Raw genomic sequence first — 24,179 nt, 5'->3', positions numbered from 1 at the left:
CACCAAGGGCCAGATTTTCTAAGCTTCAAAAGTGCTAAAATGGAGAGTGATAAACAGCCAGCCAATTAGCTCCTGTCTGACATTTTTCAAACACAGTCTGTCACATGGCAGGTAGGAGCTGATTGGCTGGCTGTTTATCACTCTCCATTTTATCACTTTTAAAGCTTAGAGAATCTGGCCCCAAGTTTGAGTGGCTTTCAGCTCAAAGCCGCCAGTGTGTATGGCCCGGCGATGAGCAGAGATGAGTGGCTTTGAGGACGGCTTTGCATAGCGCTGCGCTGTGCAAAGCCGTCCACCCCCCGCTGACCGCGCCGGGCAGTAGGAAAGCCGCTATCCATACACGCTGGGCATAATCGCCCAGCGTGTATGGACCTTAACTCCACTTGGATAGTAAAGTATGAAAAAGCACCTGTTCTGGGGAATATTTTTTGAAAAACTCATGTCGACCTTTCCCACGTCAACCTTTTGACAAAGTCAACTTTAGGTATGACAATATTTGGTACTTATGTACTATCTGGGCTCCCATGTTAAATGCACCCCATTTTTTCATACCCCTACTATCCAACTACGCATGGAGTTGATTTTATATAGTGTGGCAAGCGCAGCGAGCCACCGTGCCTGAAGCGTGGCGAGCGGATGCGGTCTCATAAGAAAAACAGGAGCCCAGATATTACATAAGTACCCATTATTTTTCATGTGTTGACCTACAACCTGTCAACCAATCAATATTGACTGTTGGCCTTTTTACTGATGACATGCCGACTGCATCCTGGATGAACTAGGGGTGTGTGTGTGTGTGTGTGTGGGGGGGGGTTGTCTGTCAGGCAGGCAAAAACAAAAAAAAGTACAGGAAGGGGTTAAATCTACATGGGTGAGCTGCAGAACTAGGGAACACCCAGGCTGTATGTGGTGTGGATCCTTATTTGCAGTTCCTGCATTGCTGGCCCAGAGGTTCTGCCCTGTCCAGGGTGAGAGGCTGCTAGCAGGGGCAGCAGCTAGGGGGGAGCCTGTCTGCTGGCACGGCTGGGAGTGAGAAGGGGATTTCCATCGCAAGCGGAGGAAGTCAGCACTGCAGCTTGTACTGTGAAAGGGACTTTCCAGCCGCAGCAGCAGCAGCAGCACAGGGGGAGGGGACCGACCGGCCGCTGCACACAGCCAGCGCTATGGGGAGGGGGCTGCTGCCTGCTGTTTGCAGCAATAACTTTACCCCACTGTGTACAAACCGGCGGAGGCTGCTTCCATTCATCTCCCTGTGCCCTGCTGCCCATCCCGGCGAAGCTGCACTGGCGCCCCTTCATGAATAGTAAGTGGCCATACCCCATGCATGCCGTCCGGGGGGAGGGGTTATCCTGCACCCACTGCTGCCACTCTGCCTTGTGCTCTGCTCTGTACCTCATGCTACAATTCTACCCTGTACCCCTGCTGCCACTCTGCCCTGTGCTCTTCTGCCACTGTACTGTGCCCCCTGCTACCACTCTGCGTGTACCCCTGCTGCCACTCTGCCCTGTGCTCTGCTTCCTCTCTGTCCTGTGCTCCTTGCTGCTACTCTGTCCTGTGCCCTAAAATCCCTGCTGCCACTCTGCCCTGTACCCCTGCTGCCACTCTGCCCTGTACCCCTGCTGCCACTCTGCCCTGTACCCCTGCTGCCACTCTGCCCTGTGCTCTGCTGCCACTCTGTCCTGTGCCCTGCTACCACTCTATCCTGTACCCCTGCTGCCACTCTGTCCTGTGCCCTGCACCCCCTGTTACCACTCTGCCCTGTACCCCTGCTGCCACTCTGCCCTGTACCCCTGCTGCCACTCTGTCCTGTGCCCTACAACCCCTGCTGCCACTCTGCCCTGTACCCCTTGCTGCTACTCTGCCCTGTGCCCAACCACCTCTGCTGCCACTCTGCTCTGTACCCCTGATGTCACTCTGTCCTGTGCCCTGCACCCCCTGCTGCCACTCTGCTCTGTACCCCTTTCTGCCAATCTGTCCTGTGCCCTGCACCTCCTGCTGCCACTCCGCCCATTAACCTGCTGCTCTGTACCCCTGCTGCCACTCTGCCCTGTGCTCTTCTGACACTACCCTGCGCGCTGCACCCCTGCTGCTCTGTGCCCCTTGCTGACCCTGTCCGGTACCCTGCTCCCTGTCACTCTGTCCTGTGCCCTGCACCCTCTGCTGCCACTATTCCCTGTGCAATGTACCCTTCTGCTGCCACTCTGCCCTATACCCTCTGCCACTCTGCCCTGCATCCTATGCTTCCACTGTACCTTTTGCTGCCACTCTGCTCCCCAGGTGATCCTCCATACTGCACACCATGTGGGCGGACCACAAGGGCTATTGTAACCTCCATTAGCTCTGTAGCATTGTGGTGTGACGGCTAGGGGGCTAAGCCCTCTATGAATGAAGGGTATGGTGCCCATTCATGGTAAATGCACTTCTATTACTGGTCCTGCATTATTCTGTGTCAGTAGTGTGATATTATGCTGGATGTGATTCCTGAACTGCACTGATGATATCTGGTGCACCCTGCGTGGGGAGTAGTTACTGGTTCGTCCTGTTTCTCTATATAGTTATAAAATACTCCGACCTGATTGCTATTGCTTGTCATAACTACTATACAGAATAAGGTTATAGGGTGCAAACAGTTGAATATCTCACCGTCCGTGTATGTGTATATATAGGCTGTATGTAAAAAAAAAAAATGACAGTTGCAAGCCTATTGGTTGGTTGGGTTTTTATCCCCTTGCAAGCTTTGTTGAATACCCCCCATAGAGTGTCCTCTGCGCTGCCAGTATGAACTTGACTGAAATACATTTGTACATACATGTTTCAATTTTACAGAGAAGGGGTTAAAATATAGTAACGAAGAAGTGACCGTGGCGGTGTCATCGTGTTTGTACATAGCTGCTTACTGAGTGTTGGGAATTTTGGATTCCTATACAGTAAATGTGCGTCCTGTGAAATGTGTGGTGCAATGGTCACGCACGTGAGTACATCTGTATTGGGAAATTCTTTGTCTCATTCTTGTGTCATCCTTACTAATCTCGCTACGTCCTAAGATCTCAGGAATGGCCGGGAATGTTCCCAGTGTGATATCATTCTGACATTTTGTCCGGGATGTATTTCTGATTATGACTCATCTGTTATCCGTGGAATTTTTACTACATTCCTCCTTGGTCTGCGTGAGGCTCTTCTGTAAATGTTTTGGGGATTTTTTTTTTTATTTGTTTATTTATGAAAGACTTATTTTGGGGGAATCCAGATTCCCCCCCCCCCCCCCCCAGTTTTTTTGGGTACTAGATATCTGTTAAGACCAGTACTGGGGTTTATTCTTCAAATATTGGCATACCAGTTTAAGGGTAAAAATGACAGGTCGGGTCTCCCTTATCCGTGTACTATGACTGACTGAGGAGCAGCTGGTTGGGAACCGCAGAGGAGACATGGGGGGGGGGGACATGGCTGACACTGGGGGGAAGTGGGATAGGGCTGAGGGGAAGGGGGACAGAACTGATTCTGTTCAGAAGGGGGACAGGGCTGACACTGTAGGGAAGGGGGGCAGGGCTGACACTGGGAGAAAGAGGGACACTACTTCTGTAAGCAATGTGTGCATAATCGGCGCTAGTCCAATGGGCATTGTGTCTACGTATATCTGGCGCAGTGCGTGCACGTGGCACTGTGTGGTATAATGTGAATTTGTACTATTATGTGACAATGCCCCTTTTACCATGAAGTCCTGGCTCTAAACTCTTGGCGCGCACCTTCGGCACGCACGGTCCCTATTTTAATATTTGTGTGGGGGAGAGGGGAGGGGGTGCCAATTCCCTTTCTGGAATTTCCGTGTATTCCAAAAAAAGGTTGGAGGACGCATACCGCCGCCCCTCGCTGCGCTCGCCTTGCTTCGGGTTGACGTTGATAGTGGCGGTGGCGTGGGGGTGCATTTAACTTTGTAAGCACCTATTAAGGTGCTTATACAATTAAAAATCGTATAGGGGGACCATTTAACATTGGAAAAACCTATTAGGGTGCTTATACAATTTAAAATCGCATTGCATTGCATTGTATGTCATTGTATGCCATATACGATGGTATACAATTTTAAATTGAATACAATTTATTACGACTGAATATCGTGGGGGCCGTGCTAGGAAACAAGTACCAATTTTTTTTCCCCATAAATCTGAATAAATTCCTTATCCAAAATGCTCATGGTCCCGAGCATTTCGGATAAGGGATACTGAACCTGTATAACAATTCCTTGGAATTATTGCCGCCACCTACCGCAGCCCAGCCACAGGGATTGTTGCCCTTAATATAATCCTGAAGACATCAGGTGATCCAGAGCATCGCGTGAGAAGGTATTGCAGCGTGACGTTAGGGGACGTCTATGTGGAAACGAACTAGAGCAATTGCAAGGGGAATTCTCAAGTGTCGCTGTGGCGGGAATAAGGAAACCTGTAACCAGCAGGGTTGGTAGAATTGCTCTCTTTCATGAACAGCATAAATATAGTTGTTCTCTGAATTTGTAGGCTGGACCGTGATGTTCTGATGCTTGTCATGTTGAAGTGGGTAAAAAATATGGGGCGCAATTCAGGCCCCTACGCAGGCCTGACGATTATCAAAAGGGTGCACATGCGCGGGATGATGTTGCAAAGGACGATCGGAAGGTGATTGGCAGGCGCTTAGGGGCGTAACTCCAGCAGCGTCCTGTAAAATGCGGGCGTTCTCCGGTCGTCGGGAGGGCCGCTGACGTAAGCCCTTCGCATCGCTGAGTAACGGTGCGAGCAGGGGAAAGTCATTCCATTGAGAAAGATTGTTCTCCTGTGTGCACTACTGTGAACGCGCTCGCAGCTGTGCACAGGGGCAGGGAGAGCTCAGTGTGGCTACAGTAACCTGCTCGCCCAGCCCAGTGAGCAAGTCTGAATAGGGCCCATGGTATCCAGTCGACCGTCTAGTGTTCATTCTAGCACCTGCTATCTTTGAAAACCCATGCAGTTCCTATTCCCTGCGTGGGGTGTCACTGTCTGCTGTGGTCTTTCTAGCACAGGTCTGGTTTGCATATCAGCGCTGATATACAGACCACACTGTGCTAGAAGCACTACAGCAGGTAGGTAGGGAAGAGGAACGGCATGGGATATCAAAGATAGCGAGTGCTAGAATGAACACTAACCGTCAATAGGTCAACACCAAAAGGTTGACACGACAATGGCTGACGCATGAAAAGCTTTGAGTTTTGTTGTGGATTTTATTTTTCTCTTGACTTTCTCATACATTGCCACCCCCGTGGTCTCGTATTGGGAACAATATGGGAATGATGGCAGGATAGTCAGTGGCGTAACTAGAAATTTTACTCCCCCGTCCCAAAAAGTTAATGGTCCACATTCCCCCCCCCCCCCCCCCCAATCGTAAAACATGAATTATACTTTTTTTTTACCTACATGCTTGTTTGCAGGGGGTTACATATTCATAGTGCGCCAGCTCCTGCAATCCGCCACTTCTGGGTGGCGCAGAATTCACTTATTTTCCAAATTCTCAAAAGATCCTCAACAATAACAATAATAATAATAATAAGGATATTACCAGTTATCTATATAGCGCAGGGCCATATCTAGGTGTGTGCCAGCTATGCCCTGCCAAAAGCGCACCTGCACTGTGGGCACATTCACTGCCACACACCTTGTTCCCCGACTCTCCGCGACTGCCAGTGATCGCATATTCCCCCCCCTCCCCCCCCCCCCCCCGCACTGCACAGTGTTCTCCAGCAGGTGGATCTTCAGTCACAGAGCAGAGCGCAGATACTTCATACTGATTGGCGCTCCCCTCTGTGTCCTAGGGCAGGGTGTACTAATGGTGTGTACACACTTGTACAATGTGCATGAGATTTTGACTATATAGTCAATATCTCATCTGGATCTCATGCAGATCGCACAGGTTTTAACCCTTGTGATCCCGATGCGCGCTCCCGTATTGCAGCCAGAAAGTCTTGGCTGCATAGACTATATAGTGCAGATCTGCACTATATAGTCTAAATTGTATGCAGATAGTCTAAATCAGTGGTAGCCAACCCTAGCCCTCGATAGCTACCAACAGTTCATATTTTCCAAACCTAGCTGCTGCACTCATTAATCACTGACACATTACACAGATGGAGCTAATTAGCTCAATTGTGAGTCTGTGAGGAGACCTGCAAAACATGCACTGTTGGTAGCTCTCGAGGACTAGGGTTGGCTACCCCAGGTCTAAATTGTATATATAGTCTAAAGGTGCCCACAGACGCTACAATTGTACTGTGCTATGCGTTTTTGACTGTACAATGGTTCTATACAATTTTTCTTCCAGCTTGCTATGAGATGTGCACTTGGATGCATGTGATGAACCCATGTTTGTAATGTTAAATTTCAGATGTAGTCTAAAAAGTACGTGCAGCACGTACTTTTTTAGACATACAATATCGGGCTCCCGGGAACGCGCATCGCATCGCACAAGCCCATAAACACCATCCAATAATTGTACATAAGATGCAATTTGTGCTTAAAAAGTACAAAACGCATTCGATAATTGATGCGTCTGTGGGCACCTTTAATTGTACAAGTGTGTACACACCTTAAGGCAGGCATGTCCAAACTATGGCCCTCCAGCTGTTGTGAAACTACAAATCCCATCATGCCTTGCCACAGTTATGCTATTAGGGATTGCTAAAACTATGGCAAGGCATGCTGGGATATGTAGTTTCACAACAGCTGGAGGGCCACAGTTTGGACGTTCCCTTTCGGGGGTTTTACCGCATTTTCAAATCTATGAAGACCCGGCTGCCACGTGGGCTTCTTATCGCCACCCGCTGCAGACGCCGACCCCACTCTGTCATTGCTGTCCTCCGTCACACTCCTCTTCCCCCTAACAACATGTCACAGCAGGAGGTCCTTCCGGCTGACGGGAGGAGGCGCCGGAGACAGCCACTGAAGCCCAGGGATGTGACGTAGACCCTCCGCACACCACATCACAGGTATCACGGGGGCCTCTGTCACCACATTGCGATGCTAGTCGCATATGTTAGTACATATGTGATAGCATTGTTGCGGTGGCGCGGCAATGTATTTTATTACATGGTGCCCCTAGACTTGGCGCTCTGCTCAATAGGCTGCACTATGACTGACTGAGGAGCAGCTGGTTGGGAACCGCAGAGGAGACATGGGGGGGGGGGGGGGGGACAGAACTGATTCTGTTCAGAAGGGGGACAGGGCTGACACTGTAGGGAAGGGGGGCAGGGCTGACACTGGGAGAAAGAGGGACACTACTTCTGTAAGCAATGTGTGCATAATCGGCGCTAGTCCAATGGGCATTGTGTCTGCGTATATCTGGCGCAGTGCGTGCACGTGGCACTGTGTGGTATAATGTGAATTTGTACTATTATGTGACAATGCCCCTTTTACCATGAAGTCCTGGCTCTAAACTCTTGGCGCGCACCTTCGGCACGCACGGTCCCTATTTTAATATTTGTGTGGGGGAGAGGGGAGGGGGTGCCAATTCCCTTTCTGGCACAGGGCACCAAAATGTCTAGTTACGGCACTGATATAGCGCACACATATACTGCAGAGCTTTACAGAGAATATTTGTCCATTTACATCCATCCCAGCCCCAGTGGAGCTTACAATCTATATTCTCTATCACATATACCCGCACACTTACACGCGTTCATTTTGTTGGGAGCCAATTAACCTACCAGTATATTTTTGGATTGTGGGAGGAAACCGGGAGTACTCAGAGGAAACCCACGCAAGCACGGGCAGAACATACAAACTCCGCACTTAGCGCCATGGTGGGAATGGAACCCATGACCTCAGCGCTGCAAGGCAGTAAAGCTAACCATTACACCATCATTAGCAAAATATACCCTTTTCTGTATGTGTGGTAGGGAATAGAGTGAAAAGAACTCTATGCCCTAAAATATACATTAATGTCCCCCCAAAAATTGTCCTCTGTCCTATTGATGGAATCTGGAACCCTTTTTTTCTTTTCTTGTTCTTATCTTAATATACCGGGGCACCTAATAAATATTTAAACCATGCAATACGTTAAGAGTCAATTACACAAATGTTCGGCCATTGCTGGCACAAACATAACTATTTCATCAGATTACGGTCAACACTACGAAGGTCAACTTGCATTAGGTCGACCGCTAAAGGTTAACAGGCCAAAGGTCAACTGGGCCTGAAGGTCAACACAAGCATTGGGTCGACAGTCAAAATGCTCGACATGAGTTTTTCACATTTTTTTTTTCAAAAACAAGCGATATTTCATACCCTACCATCAACTTGGGCACGGAGGGAGAATATAATAGTGTGCCGAGTGCGGTGAGGCACCGTGCCCGAAGCATGGTGAGCCATACGAGGGGACGCAGTACACTAGTACAGTGCCCATGTTGACTTACGTCGACATTAAAAAAAAAAGGTGCAAACTCATGTCGACCTTCTCATTGTTGACATAATGCTTGTGTCGACCTTAGGCCCGTCGACTTGTTTTATGTGTCGACCTATATACTGTCAAAACTATGACCCATACACAGATTATCTTCATAAGAGTTTTACAATAATAAGAGTAACTTGTGGGTTGGACTAAATGATTCAATGCAGTCCCATTGGCGTGGGCGGTGTCTGTGAGTAGGCGCCAGAGCCTGAGAATAAAGTGGGTGTGCGTTTGTATTTCAGTGTTATGTTTTCTGAGCCCTGCAAATCATGGGTGGGATGTCAGCTGCGTGACGTGAAGTCATATTGTTGGGGAAATGTAGTAACGATTGTCCTGTATTGATTGGACTCCAGATCGCTTTGCGCATATACAACCTTTAAATGAAGCTGGATATGTGAATGACATCACACCGGTAGGTGAGCGTGTTCATTCTAAAGGCAGATAGATTACTTGCTCAATCTCATTAAAAAAAATGGCTCGGGGCTAGTTACACAGTGACTGTGTGGTACATTGGCAGGTTGCGTTAGTCCCTTCCGATGTCTTTTAAACAAGTGACTTCGAAATGTTAATTTAGATCAATACTTGAATAAGAATTACGAGTGTACACAATGAAGTTGTGTATTCATGTGATGGGTGTGTAAAACATTTCTTTTTTTCTCACCCCCTTCCTTTTCTTTATTAAGTATCCTGAGGCGTCTGGTTTATTATTACCGCAGCTAATTTGCAGGGAGATTCCCAATCTTTATAATTTGTCCATGGGAATGTCCCTAGTTTATACAGAAGTTAACCAGTTCAGAATTAACCGGCAGATTTAACCCTTTTAGGTCCAACATCTAGTCAGGCTCAACAGCCCTAGCATTAGTAGCAGATCCAATTGTGAGCCACTTTAAAATCAGAACATTAACGTTCAACGTTCAATGTAGACCATTTTTTTATAAAAAATTAAAAAAAGATTACAATTAATTGAATCCAGATTGTTTGAATTGCAGAAAAAAATTTGGACTGCAGGGGTATTAATTTCTTCCCGCGTTGCCCACTATTTTCCTCTGTAGTGCCCGGGGTTAGCCGCATTAAGCCTCAGCTCCGGTTTAACATCTCCGCCAGGATTGTTTGAAATGGCCAGATGTATCCAAGCATTTAGAGAGATAAAGTACCGACCAACCAGCTACTAGCTGTCATTTTCACACACAGCCTGTAAAGGCACTCCTTTCCGCTTTATCTCTCTCCAAATAGTGTTTATAAATGAAGTTGAAAAGGGTAACAATTGAATCTTTTTGCTCCATTGTGACCCTTCCCGAGGTCTCCGATCGCTGGTTCACAAGAAGAAATAAGTAGGTGTGGGAATGAGGCCAAATCCGGTATTACGGTTACTCTTAGGGTATGGATACACTTGTTCACATTTGCTGCGATGTTTACTAGGATCAGTGGAGGCACACACCTGCTCAGTAGTCTCTTTTTCCCCTCTGTATGATCATTTAACCACTATCATACATAGTGTTCCTTCTAGGAACTAGGGCGGGCAGGGTGCTGCTGCACGGGGGCAGCGTAAGGGGGGTGTAGGGGCCCGCTGACATCACTGTTTTGGCCGTCCCAGGCCACCAATGTCACAAAAGGGGCGTGCCCAAGCCGTGCTGTGATGAAAAGGGGCGGGCTCGGCCGCTGCTGTCAAGAAAAGGGGCGGGCCAGGACACCCGGAAGGCTCTACACTGCTATCTACAGCGGCGCCGGGCTTCCCCGGTCACACCAGAGGGGACGGAGGCAGGCTGTTTAGCTGTTTTATATCTTGTAAACTGTGTGGTCCCTGGGTGTTCTAAAAGTTTAACTATTATCCCAATACGGAAAAAGAATGCACCAACCTGTTTAAATGACTATCAACCCTTTGCCTTGACATCACTGGTTTTGAAATGCTTTGAGCGTTTAGTGATGGGACAGATTAAAGGTCTTTCTGTGGGTGGGTTTGATCCCTATCTATTTACTTATAAGGAGAATGGCTCTACTGATAATGCTATCCTCACTGTTGTACACTCAGCACTGACCCATTTAGAGTTATGCTAGGTACACACTAGAACAATCATGATTGTGAGACGATCGTACGATGGTCACACGATCTGTACCCAGTTGAATGGATATTTTACATATCCTGACTGCAGCAGGTAGGATCTCCAAAACGACCAACCGACTAGAGGGGAAACGCATCGGATCGGAATCGGATCTAAAACATGCCCAATTTACATACAATCGGTTGAGATTGCATCGAAATTGGGGGAATTGAGGTCAAATCGTTGTGGTTTGTACCCAGCATTAAAGAATTCGTACATGAGGATTTTATTTGTGTATTTTAGTTCTGCTTTTAATTCCATTGTACCTTCTTTATTAATATCCAATTTATTTGATTTAGGTCTAAATGGGTTCATACAGATGTAGCCCCTGTCATTCTTGGCTGGGGCTCGCCAGACCCTCCCCTCTGGCAAGCGCCGGCGGACAGGGGCTACACTGAACTGTGTTGCGCGTGCGGCGCTGCGGTTCCCTACCCGTCTCCACTTCAGGAAGACGGGCAGGGTTAGGGGGGGTTTTGGGGCAGCGAGGGGGACCGGCGGCGGGGCAAGCTACGTTGCATCTGTATGCAATTGGTTTCAGACTTCCTGACAAACAGGCCGCAGGTTGTGAAGCTGGGGTGTGTAAAATGAATCACCTTGTTATGAATGGTGCTAAAACAAAATAAATGGTCATTGATTTTAGAAATTGTACAGGCCCTGCTAAAATGTCAGTAGCAAGAGAGGAGACAAATATTAAGATCGTTGACTCACTTACGTTTTTAGGCATTATGGTTTCTTGTAATTTTACAGGGTCACTTTACATTAGCTTCAGGAAAGTACAACAATGTATCTTCTTTTTAAGAGGATTGAGAGCGGCAGGTGTGAGTAGATACATTTTTACCGTTGCACCATTGAAATGCACCATTGAAAGTGTTCTAGAATATGGGATACAGGTCGAGTATCCCGTATCCGAATATCCGTTATCCGAATTATTCCGAAATACGGACATTCCAGAAAGTGAAATTTTTTTTTTTTTTTGCTAAAAACTCACTGGGGACATATGTAACAGCATCACTGGGGACATGATATGTAACTGGCACTATATATGTGCAAGACAATGATTGCTTGGCATTCAAATTCAGTGCTGAGATAGTACACACATTTTGTTTCACGTTTTGAAACCTTGTTTTTTGAACAATTAAAATATGTTTGTGTGTATTTTATGTGGTAATAAAATATATTTGTGTGTATATTATGTGTTAATACAGCATAAATGCAAGATACTTCAAAATACATCATTAAAATATTCCGAAATACGGAATAATCCGTTATCCAAAATTCTCCTGGTCCCGAGCATTTTGGATACGGGATACTCAACCTGTATTAGCATGGTTTGGGAACTGCACTGCAGAGGAGAGCGAGAGAGGTTAGGGGCGGGATTTACTAAGCTAAAAATGGTAAAACCCTGTTTTCGGGGGTTTTACCGCATTTTCTAATGTACGAACACCTGGCCGCCGTGTCATCGCAGGGCAGGGTATCTCCTATGGGCTTCTATTGCCACCTGCCATCTCTGCCGACCCCCCTCTCCCTCTCCCCCTAGCTTACCTTCCTTCAGGTCCTCCTGGACCCGGAAGGTAAACTCCTCCTCCCCCTAGCAACACAACCGGACATCTTTCCGGCTGCAGTGGGGAGAAGGAGGCGCAGGAGACAGCCTGCTTAGCTGTCCCAGGATGAGGAGGTGCCCAGTGAGGTGATGGAGGACCCCCCTCCCCCCGCACAACACATCACAGGTATCGTAGGGGGCCTTTGTCACAGCACTGCGATGCTAGCCACATATGTTAATACACATACGCTAGCATTGCTGCTGCCGGACTGCAATGTATATTAATACTTCCTGCCCTAGGTGTGCAAGCAATATTATAGGGTTCAGTTATTTAGTGTGCGCAACCTTTATGAGAATAGGGTGTTGAAAAGGAATCGGGACATCTGTCAGAATGAACTTAGGTCTACAGTCATTAGGTCGACCCCACTAGGTCGACTGGCAGGAAGGTCGACCTGACTTAAGGTCGACATGGGCCAAGGTCGACATGACTTAAGGTCGAAATTGCATAAAGGTTGACATGAGGAAGGTCGACTGGTCATAAGGTCGACATGGGTTTTTCACTGTTTTTTTGATCCGAATGTCGACATGGACACAGTTGGCAATGAGAATCGGACCCTCGCATCGCTCGCTTCGCTTGCAATGCTTCGGGCACGGTGCCTCGCTGCGCTCGGCACACTATTTTATTCTCCCACCACGCCCTAGTGGATGGTAGGGCATGAAATACCGCCTGTCGGCACATGTCGGCTCAAAAAACAGTGAAAAACCCATGTCGACCTTATGACCAGTCGACCTTCCTCATGTCGACCTTTATGCAAATTCGACCTTAAGTCATGTCTACCTTGGTCCATGTCCACCTTAAGTCAGGTCGACCTTCCTGCCAGTCGACCTAGTGGGGTCGACCTAATGACTGTAGACCTAAGTTCATTCTAATAGATGACCGCTTCCCGTTGAAAAAAGCCTGCAATATTATGCATGACCCGGGTCACCCTTACTGAGGGCTTTATGTAAAGTTGCCATAAAACAAGATGTTTAAAGAATACTCGTACCAACTGCCTGCATGTCCAATGGCCTGCCTCATATCAGAAACAGTCTTTTTTTTTTTTTTCAGTGTGGTACATGGAATTTCATTTAACTAGTCATACTTCTGTACACTTTAGGTCGCCCAAACGAAACCACTCAAATTGCCAACTCAAATGGTTTTTGATGCTCAATATGGTTCAGTTATAGGGCGGGATGCTCTAACCTCTTCCGCACTCCATCGCACCCCTTCGCCGGGTATCGCATTGTTAATAATCGCACATGCTCTAACATATGCGATTATTAACACAATGGACAGCTCTTGCGATAAGAGCTGTCCCTTGCGATGCAGAGCGCCGGGGCCAGAAGCAGGGCATGCTGGGAGGGATCCGTGACACATCCCTTACACAGCGCTGTGGTAAGAAGCCTATAGGCTTCTGCAAGGAATCGCCAGCTTTTTCTGGCGATTCCTTCTGCAGCGCTGACACTGCGGACACTGTTAGAGAATATTGAAATGCGGTAAAAACCCTGCATTTCTGGTTTAGAGCATCCGCCCATAGTCCCTGCACCTATGGTAGCTCTTCCCCTGTATATAACACATGTAACTGACAGGGAAGGTGGCCCCTCTCAGCTCTGGGCCACATAGCAGCTGCACCTATGGTAGCTACACCCCTGTATATAACACATGTAACTGTGACAGGGAAGGTGGCCCCTCTCAGCTCTGGGCCCCATAGCCGCTTTACTCACTGTATAAATTATAGCTACACCCTTGAATTGTAAGATGATATAGACTTGTTATTATGTTTTGAACTATATAAAACCTCATTTCACTCTTATGTGATACATTTTATGTAATCTTGAGCTTGGCTTGCTTAGGGCACAAGCCTTTTTGATTGGGTGTTGATCATTTGAAGGACAGTTAACATTTTGACACAAGCAAAAGGTTGATGTAGAAATGGTCGACGTGTGATTTTTTTACATTTTTGGCTGTCTGTCAATCTGCCGACACGGACACCATATAAATGTACCGCTGCGCTCTCCTTGCTTAGGGCAGGGTGACCGACCATCAAAAGATGTGGAAGGTGAACACAATACAAGGGACTTTGAAGTCATTTACATATACGTGCATGCTTGGACGTAAATGGGCGGGCAGCTGACATCCGATGAGGTCAGCTGCTCACCCCACGCACCCGTGTCATGGCCTCATTACCATGAGAACACACATGAAACGCTGGGTGTTCCCATATGGTAATGGGGCTGCCCGACGCCGCCGGCCCTTCTCTGCATGCACCCGGCAATCAGAATGTTTGCCATGGGTGCAAACACCCTGCGTCTGTGCACATGCGCAGAAATCCGCCTGCTCAGACGCACAACATTGGTCCTCCGTGCAGTCGCATGAACCAGAATAATCCCCTGTATCTAACATAGAGCATTACTACATATAGTGTTTCATTTAAAATAAAAATACCCAGAATAATTATTTGTAATATAGTGGGAAATTTACTAAGGGAAATTCGTAAAAAAAATAGGTGGATTTCTGGATACGAATACACCTATTTTTACTAATTCATATTTTCGGGATATACCATCCCGAAAATACGGAAATTCGTGTTCATGGCACTTTCGTATTTGTGTTTACAAAAGAATGGTGATTCCTAATTTATTAAGTGGCTCTATTTTGCCTGGCACTGTTGGCCGTCTAGCGGCCAATCAGGAGCCGCTAGGCTGCAAGCCGGCCAATAGCGGCATTCGGGAGGAGCCGCAAGATGTAAACAAAGACAGCGTGCGGATCCTATCTCAGTACGTCATGGATCGGGTATCTTTTTATTTTTTTGCAAAGACCCCGGGGATGCTACTTGGACCGAAGAGGACGTGATCTACACCGGAGGAGACTTGTAAGTATAAATTGCTTCCACAGGTCCCCCTATGGATTTCTTCAGGACGCACCGATGGATGGCTGTAGACCTACCTACGGGCTCAACATATGCATTAAAGGGCTCAGTATGCAATAAAGTTGCATTTTTATTGGGTGTCTGTGTGTTTATTTAACTATTTGTATTGCTGTGGAACTACAAGTTCCAGCATGCCCTTTAATGCCTTTTACAAGTTCCATAGCTATATGCAATAGTTTCATTTATTTTTGACACCCTTTAATCAGCCCGATGCCCAAATCCCAGGGGGGGGGGGGGGGGGCACAGACGCAGGGTGTTTGCACCCATGGCAAACATTCTGATTGCCGGGTGCATGCAGAGAAGGGCCGGCGGCGTCGGGCAGCCCCATTACCATATGGGAACACCCAGCAGTCAGGGAGTAATGACCTTATATAATAAGTGTCCCCCGGCTGTGACATTACACTGTTGGCTGGTTGGGCCTGGTGCTGGTTCTTAAAATACTGGGGACCCCTAGTAATTTTGTCCACCGTATTTTGGAAACGAGGACCAGCCCTTGGGCCTGGTGCTGGTTGTGAAAAATAAGGAGGGGGGGGAGTGATGGACCACGCCGTTTTTTAAAATTATTTATTTATTTATTTATTTTACACGCTGAAACTGATACAAATCTGTATTTCAAAATACAAATTTGTATTTAAAAATATAAATACGTATCAGCTAAAGTACAAATGGATACGCCATCGGAAAATACGAATCAGTCAAATACGACTGATTAGTAAGTTTTCCTCTGGAATACGAATTTGCATACGGCTAAAACAGCCGTATACATTCGTATCCATTCATACTAAGAATACAATTTTTCGTATTTGTATTCTTCGTAAATTTCCCCATAGTGTCTATGTTCTGACCTTATTTGTGAAGTAATAGTAATTCACCTTTTGAGATTAATTGCACCCCAATTCCAAATGTCTATCATGTGCTATGTTGTATTTGATACATATTTTGATCTTATAATTTACAGTCTTTATTCCCTGATATTTTATAAGGTGAAATACAGTATATGTTTTATATGTACAATCAGCTCTGTGCTTATACACGAGTGCCCCAAAACAGAATTAAGTTGTTTATTAGCTTATGGTTAATGTGTTTTGTTGACCAACTGAAGTACCCCGGGTATAAATCTTCAAGTTAATAAGTTATCAATGGGTTGGATGCCAATCATAAGAATAATTAGCAGCTTAGCAGCTCTTCCAACACACCCGTGGGGTGACTGGCCGGTGAGGTTTTTTATTTTTTTTGGGTGTTGCCAGTAGCCCTAATCCCCAGTTTTCCTTCCTGTTCAGTTTGAGTAGATTTGTTATTGCAGGCAAGGAGATGTCCCAATGTCCGCAGGAGCCAGGCTCTGGTACCAGCTTGCTGATGATAGACCACAGCAGGTGACCAGTCCCACGTAGCCCAGCTCCAGGGAGCACCGTCAGCAGCATCAGGAATTAGATCGACACCAGCAGATCTCCAAGATGGCGGCAGTCTGGGGCACACAGCAAATGGTCAGTGTGGTGGCAGATAGTAGTACATAGCAATGGCCCAGACCCCAATAAATTTTTGGATGGCTTTGGAGATCTTTGTTTTTAATGGTGTCTTGGGTGCTGCTTTGTTTATTTTTGTATCTTTTTGGTCTAACGTATCGGGGGCTTTGTTTCTAATATTGCCGGCTTTTTTTTTGCCGCGCTGTGTACGGTGCTCTGCCGCATGGTCTCTCTGTTGGTGTTCTGCATGATGGTGTGCCACATCATATTCTGTCAGGTAGCGCTCTAATTCCTGTTCTACATCGTATTTTGCCTCACAGTGTATATGGCGCTCCAGCAAGGCCTCAATGTCCATATTTGCATCTGCCACCCTCTGCAACAGGTTCTGGTGTTTGTTATCCAGGAATTTATGTGCAGCATGGAAGCTGAAATATAACAATAATGTGAAGCTGTCAGATGGTAATAGTGCACACAGCACAGCCCAGAGGCTTGTCCCCCCGGTGTTTCCGTCACTGAGTCGTAGTCTTGTTTTCTGTATCTCTGTGATATATACTTCTGCCTTATTCATTATATAAAGGTTCAGAGCAGAATTATGAAAATTAGGACTGTCAGCAGACCTCTCCCCACTTTATGTTTGCGTTCTAAAAAGAAAAAAACATCACAGCTATGTCTTGTCTGATGGAGAAGGATGAAGACATAGACAGGCAATAACTGGAAGAAGGTTCTGTTGCTACTCTACCTGCCCACCAGGGTCACAGCTACCAAAGGTGCAGGAGATGTGACCATTAATGCACCCTTAGGGGCCTCTCAATTTGCCAAGCCCCCTCCTCTACCCTATTTTGTAAATTTATAATCTGGGTCTCCCATGCGAATAGAATTTAGGTCATAAAATGTTCTTCCTATTACCTGCCATATAAGGTTATACGGTCAATAGATGTGTCCACCTGTACAAGTCCAGGCAGCCATTTTGTGGGTTACACCAACATGCATGTGAATGCAGCCTATCAGTCACTGGGTACCAATGACCTCCCTGAGGTACCTCATGGCCAATACTCACAAGGCAATGGCTCCTACTGAGGTGTTAGGCTGCATCCTAATGAATATTGGTTACATCCACAAAATGGTTTCCTCCGTCGTGTGTCAGCGATAAGTGATTCAGGGAAAGTGAATGTTTGAGGTCAGACACCTCTGTGATGTAATATAATCGTTATCTCCATTCCCAGCATTGGTAATGCTGTTCAGGAAAGAGAGATGGATAGGATAAGCACGTGATACACGTTACATGTGTGTAGAGGCAGTGACTATGGGACATTATTACACTTACACACACAATGCATATGGGTAAGGCTGGGATGTGTGTATGAAGCCTACATGTACTGTGATACTGCAGCCGCCATCCAGCCATTGGCCAGGTATTATAGCACATATAACCTGAGCACAGCTGATTGGAAGGGGACAATGAGCACATGACTGCTGTCAGCCTATCACATGCAGTAATCTACGGCCAGGCTAAGAATGGCTGCCGCTTCTGATACTGCAGCCGCCATCCAGCCATTGGCCAGGTATTATAGCACATGTAGCCTGAGCACAGCTGATTGGAAGGGGACAATGAGCACATGACTGCTGTCAGCCTATCACGTGCAGTAATCTACGGCCAGGCTAAGAATGGCTGCCGCTTGTGTAATGCACAAACTAAATACATACAAATGTGACTTTCCTAATAAATATACACATACATGTTACTGTATACATTTAATTAATAGTATTTTCTGTTTTTATAATTAAAAATAATTACAATATTACCACATAAAAAAAATCCTATGCCCAGCATAAAGCAGTGTTCGAGTTCTTGCTCTGGCTATGGCGTTATCAGATGGCGTGAGCAGAACAAGTAGCACCATGTAATGTGGATGGCTAAACGATGTGATACATAGGGCTGTCTCATCAGCAATAGGATTCTCCTGTAATAAATACACCTGTTATGTTATATAAATTCCTTACTAATAGGAATTCATAGAAATAATTCCCCATTACCTTCAGGTGGATCTGTAGTCAGGCCTGTGGTTCTCATGGTGAGTAACGTCACCATAAGAAAAATCATTATATGTAAAGAATCCATCTCTCAACTTTTCCGACTCCTCTTCTCTTAACCACTTCTTCCCCTATCAGAGCCGCACCTCCCAGGAGCTGCAATTTATTCCCTTTTATTGTTTGTGACATCGTAATCATGACATCCCAAACACTACTGCATGGGCAACTTCACTTCTCCATTATCACTGCTTCATACATCTGCCTATCCCGGGATCGGGATCCTGGGATTTGGCCCCCAAAACGCCGGGATTTCAATCCCGGGATTGGAGTTTCCATCTGCCGGGATTTCGGGATTAGATTGCGCATGCGCAGTCTAATGACTGGCAGCGTCTGAGTTAGTGCTCAGCAGCTGCCCATCCCGGGCTGCGCAGGCCGCACAGGCTACCTCCATGCTGTCCCCCGCCCGAACACCCGCCCATCAACAGACCAGACCACCGGCGCCTACCCGCCCAGCTGCGGACAAGGCTGACCAGCAGACCAGCCCACTCACCATCAACCCAGCTCTCCTACCCTGGCTCCATCTCCCTTGCTCGCCCACCCACCCGGCTCCCGGCCGCACCATGCATATGCGGGGCGGCCGAGGGCGGTTTTTATATTAGGGAAGCCAATCCCGGGATTGGGCATTTTTTTATCCCGAATTCCGGGATTGAAAAAATGCCCCGGGATTGGCATCCCTACATCTGCCCCAAAGTTTATTTACTAAGCTTTCCGTGGAGAAAAAGTGTCCGTTGATAACGCAGCAGCACCTAGCATGCCCAGTATGTAACTTGAAAGCTGTGAGCTGATTGCCCACTGCATTATCACCGACCACCTTTTCACTTCACCAATTGCATTTGTTTTTATTAAACCTAGTGATAAATTGAAACTGAATTTCTAAAAAATCGGCTACCAGCGTACATGTGGTTCCCAGAATATCTTTATTTGTCTAGTTTATTGTGTTCTAGGAATATTCTATCATAATAATTTTTGAACAATGGTTTTGTTTCCAGGAGTTCTGTGGAAAGAGACCGAGTGCCCCAGAAATTCTGTTTTGGTCACTTATTAGATCACAATTTCTCCGAACCAAATAAATAGTCTCAGTAGAGAGGCAGAAAGGGGGCATGGTGACCGTTCTACTGCAGTGCTCACAATGGGAGAGCAGATTGTTATGGTCCTTGGAGGGGAGTGAGGGGGCGCTTTTCCGAACGCTCTCCGGTTTTCCGGCCTACGATTGGATGTTTTTTTTACATGCTAGCAATTCATTGTTGGGTGGGTGTAATTGATTTAGAATTTCAAAAGCAAATGCTGGCCTTAACTGTGCCAGGAACATTTTCTATACACAAGCTGGAAGTGGTTTACCTTTGTTGTGTGACACAGCTGGATCACAGTTCTCCTGTTGTCAACACAGGCAACTCGAAGCATGTGCGCTGAGCCAATATTTATGAGAGTGCGGCCTGTCCGTTACTGGGAACTGGTGACATCACTGGTGCAGTGAGTGTCACCAATAAACACCCCATCCCAAAGATGTAAACCCGACATCTAGTGCATACTTTCCTACCCTCCTGAAATCGGGTCCCGCTCCCAGCCCCCGTCAGAGTAGGCAAGCCTCCCGCATTCCACTGGACCTGATGCACTCCCCCCCCTATGATCTAGTGTCCATGAGATGCATCAGGTTCCCCACCATCGGGAAATGAGTATCTGGAGAGAAATAAAGCACCAGTCAGCTGCTGTTTCTTTACAGGCCTTGGGCCAGATGCACTAAGCTTCAAAAGTGATAAAATGGAGAGTGATAAACAACCAACCAATCAGCTCCTGCCTGACATTTTTCAAACACAGTCTGTGACATGGCAGGTAGGAGCTGATTGGCTGGCTGTTTATCACTCTCCATTTTATCACTTTTGAAGCTTAGTGCATCGGGTGTGGTATAACACACCCACAGTCGGGATTCCGACAGTCATTAGCCCGACGTCGGAATCCCGACTGCACAGCGGGGGGAGCGCAATGAAGCCCCTTACGGGCACAGTGGCCTGCTGCGCTTGCCACCTATTTTATTCTCCCTCTATGGGGGTCGTGGACCCCCACGAGGGAGCAGTCGGGATTCCGACGTCGGGGTAATGACTGTCGGAATCCCGACTGTCGGTGAGTCGTCCGACACCCAGTGCATCTGACCCCTTGTTGAGTACCAACCGATCAGATTTTACGCTTTGAAATACCCCCCCCCCCCCCCCCCCGTCTGTAGTCTTTGCCTAGGGAGAATCTCTTTCTGGCTGCTTCGCCAACTCCGCCCAGAGCCCTTCTCCGCCTCCACCCTTGGGCCCTCCTCTGCTTCCACCCTTGGGTGCTCCTCCGCCACCCCATCCCCTTCCCCCACACCTAGCTCTGACCATTAATTATACTGTGTGGCTAATTACCCTGGGCAGTCCCCTTCTGTGAGATCAGCCTTTTGCCTTTTGGTACTTGTGTATTATCACGGCGCCCCCGATATTAAGTTGCAAGATTTTTTATTGCATCGCATGCCATACACCCGATGCACTGCGATGCGATGTAAGCCCCCTATACGATGTTAAATTGTATTAGCACCCTAATGTTACAATGTTAAATGCGTCCCCCCAGTATGAACGTGAACCCGAAGCGTGGCGCGTGCAGCGAGCCCGCATCCTCCGACCTTTTCATACCCCCACTATCCACATCGGCGTAGAGTTGATTTTATATAGTGTGGCGAGTGCAGCGAGCCACCGAGCCCGAAGCGTGGCGAGCGCACGCGTATACCTGTGAAGTTATGCGCGGGGCTCGCAGCGCTCGCCACGCTTCGGGCTCGGTGGCTCGCTGCGCTAGCCATACTATATAAAATCAACTCCACGACGACGTGGATAGTGGGGGTATGAAAAGGTCGTAGGACGTGTACAGCCGCCCCTCGCGGGCTCGCTGCACTGGCCACGCTTCGGGTTCACGTTCATAATGGGGGTGGCGTGGGGGTGCATTTAACATTGTAAGCACCCATTAGGGTGCTTATACAATTTATAATTGCATCGCATCGCATTGTATGGCATTGTATGCCATATACAATGCCATATTTTGTTGGGGTTACCCACTGCGCTGTCAGTCAGGACAATACAAATTTGGATGGTCTGAGGTATAAGGCACACCAAGCACAATGAAGGAGGACACGCTGTATTTAAAACGACTGAATTTTATATAGACAAAAATAATAATAAGTTAAAATATAAAATTCAATCGTTTTAAATACAGCGTGTCCTCCTTCATTGTGCTTGGTGTGCCTTATACCTCAGACCATCCAAATTTGTATTGTCCTGACTGACAGCGCAGTGGGTAACCCCAACAAAATATTGTCCGAAGGAAACCTCTGTTTTCTTTCATTAGAGGTCGGGCAGACCTCTCACCCCTGCAGCAGTTAATCAGGGCTTCCTTAATATACTTTTACATAATTTTTCATATAATTTATTTGTATTAAGCGCCGGGGCCCTTGGGAGATCTGGATTTTTTCCTTTTCCCCTAAGTAACAAAAAACTCCATATACAATGCCATCCAATTTTAAAATTGTATGACATTGGGGAACATCGCGGAACATTGCATCGCATGCCTTATGGTCTGCGATGCGATGGGCGCCGTGATAATACACAAGTACCTGCCTTTTTCACCTTCCGCTTTATATGTTCCTTCTTCCCATATTCCCCCACAGCCCCCCCTTCCTCCCTTCTCTCACCACCTTGGACCCTCCCTTCCATTGTGACTGCCCAACCCCCCATTTCCCACCAGGTAAAGGGCGGGATGTTCTAACATCCGCTGCCCACTTTCACCCCCCTTCGCCGGCCACCGCATTGTTAATAATCGCATATGCTCTAACACTGGGGTAGCCAACCCTAGTCCTCGAGAGCTACCAACAGTGCATGTTTTGCAGGTCTCCCCACAGAATCACAAGTGAGCTAATTAGCTCCATCTGTGTATCTTTTAAAATGTGTTAGTGAGTAATGAGTGCAGCTGTGCAGCAGCTAGGTTGTCTGGAAAATGTGAACTGTTGGTAGCTCTCGAGGGCTAGGGTTGGCTACCACTGATCTAAGATATGCGATTATTAACGCAAGGGACAGCTCTTGTGATAAGAGCTGTCCCTTGCAAAGCGGTGCCGGCGCTGGACTTCCGGTCTGCATGAGCAGAGTGATGGGGACGGCGGGGGCCGGGGCATGCTGGGAGGGATCCGTGACGGATCCCTCATAGTAGCGATGCGGTAAGAAGCCCATAGGCTTCAACAGGGAATCACCAGCTTTTGCTCGTGATTCCCTCCGCAGCGCTGGCACTGCGGAGGGCCATTGAAGCATACAGAAATGCGGTAAAAACCCTGATAACGGGGTTTTTACCGCATTTCTGCTTTAGAGAATCTCCCCCATTAACTGTTCCCTGTAAGAAGGGAGAGCCAGGTCTCATTACTCTCCATGTACATCCTCTGTGATTGATTGTGTGGCAAGGGGTGCTCGCCGTGGAATATTGCTGTGTATTCGGTATATTGAGCGTACGTCAGCCTCTATGAAGCGTCTTGTAAGTGACGTGGCTGTTCCTCTATAATGTATGATAACACAATGCTTTGCATTATATTTACACCGTGGGAATCCTGTGGGTCTCATTCAAAAAAAGAGGCAGCGAGCCAATCCCTGACGGTAAATTATCATTGTGCAAGTGTAAAAGAAATAAGGATTTCACTTTCATTTTGATGTACCAAAAAAAAGCCTCAAAGTCATGTTTAATATTGGTTTTTTAAACAATTGAAAACTTTCCATAGAGGAAGTATTTCTCAATTAAACTGTAAATAAAGACCGCATGTAGGTAATCCCCTTTCCATCCACATGTAATGTAGTGCCTGGGTAGGATTGGGTGCATCCCACGCTCTAGTTTTTGCCTCTTTTCAGGTTGTAGTTCTGATTATAGTTATCGTTTTGTTTTGTCCCCACCCGTTTTCCGGATTGCTTAATTGGGTGGTTTCACAAGCTATAGATTTTGTTTTAAAAGTTTCTCTTTGAGGAAATGACTGCTTTAATAGATGCCGTTGCCATTATCCTCCGCTGCTGTATTTACCTCCGGAGTAGAGTGGGCAATCCCAGGATTGGGATCGGCCAGATGCCAGGATTTTGGGCCTAAAATTGCCGGGATTTAAATCCCGAGATTGGAGTTTCATATCCCGGAAATTCAGATTTTGCATGTGCAGTCTAAGGCCCAGCTGTTCATAACCCCGGCGTGTGTTGTGTTTTATTTATTTATTTATAGTAGGGAGGCTAAACCCCAGGAATCCCAAGATTAAGTATTTTTGAATCCTGAGATTGGCATCCATACTCTGCAGCTACCTGCATCTATTGACGGTGCTTGTCAAATAGAGTATATGCACCTGACATATATCCAACACGTAGGTTCTCAAAGATTCATGATTAGGGGGGTATTCGACATGTGCCATTAATTCCAACACTCTGGAAATATCGTCACACACCAATTTAATGCGACCGAAACTGCCCACGTTGAAGCCCATGCAGATATTTAAACACTTTTAAAAACGATGACTATGCATTGTCGAAAACGGGCCCTAGATTGT

At 47.0% G+C, this 24,179-nt stretch overlaps 1 protein-coding gene across 2 annotated transcripts in view; it reads left to right on the top strand.

Moving 5' to 3' along the window:
* Window positions 1–24,179, top strand: part of TRAF3 (TNF receptor associated factor 3) — a 78,857-nt gene that overhangs the window by 20,246 nt on the left and 34,432 nt on the right. The window contains exon 1 of one of the 2 annotated variants that reach the window (XM_083166880.1): window positions 965–1,303. The exons of the other annotated variant lie outside the window; for it this stretch is intronic. Coding sequence (XP_083023006.1) covers window positions 1,297–1,303 — 7 coding nt within the window. The 5' untranslated portion in view covers window positions 965–1,296. Of the gene's footprint in view, window positions 1–964; window positions 1,304–24,179 lie in introns of those variants that run through there. 2 annotated transcript variants of the gene reach the window in all.

The sequence above is a fragment of the Crinia signifera genome, chromosome 12 (assembly GCF_055691185.1).
Source record: "Crinia signifera chromosome 12, ASM5569118v1, whole genome shotgun sequence".
Classification (NCBI taxonomy): domain Eukaryota; kingdom Metazoa; phylum Chordata; class Amphibia; order Anura; family Myobatrachidae; genus Crinia; species Crinia signifera.
This window is presented reverse-complemented; position numbering and strand designations above follow the sequence as displayed.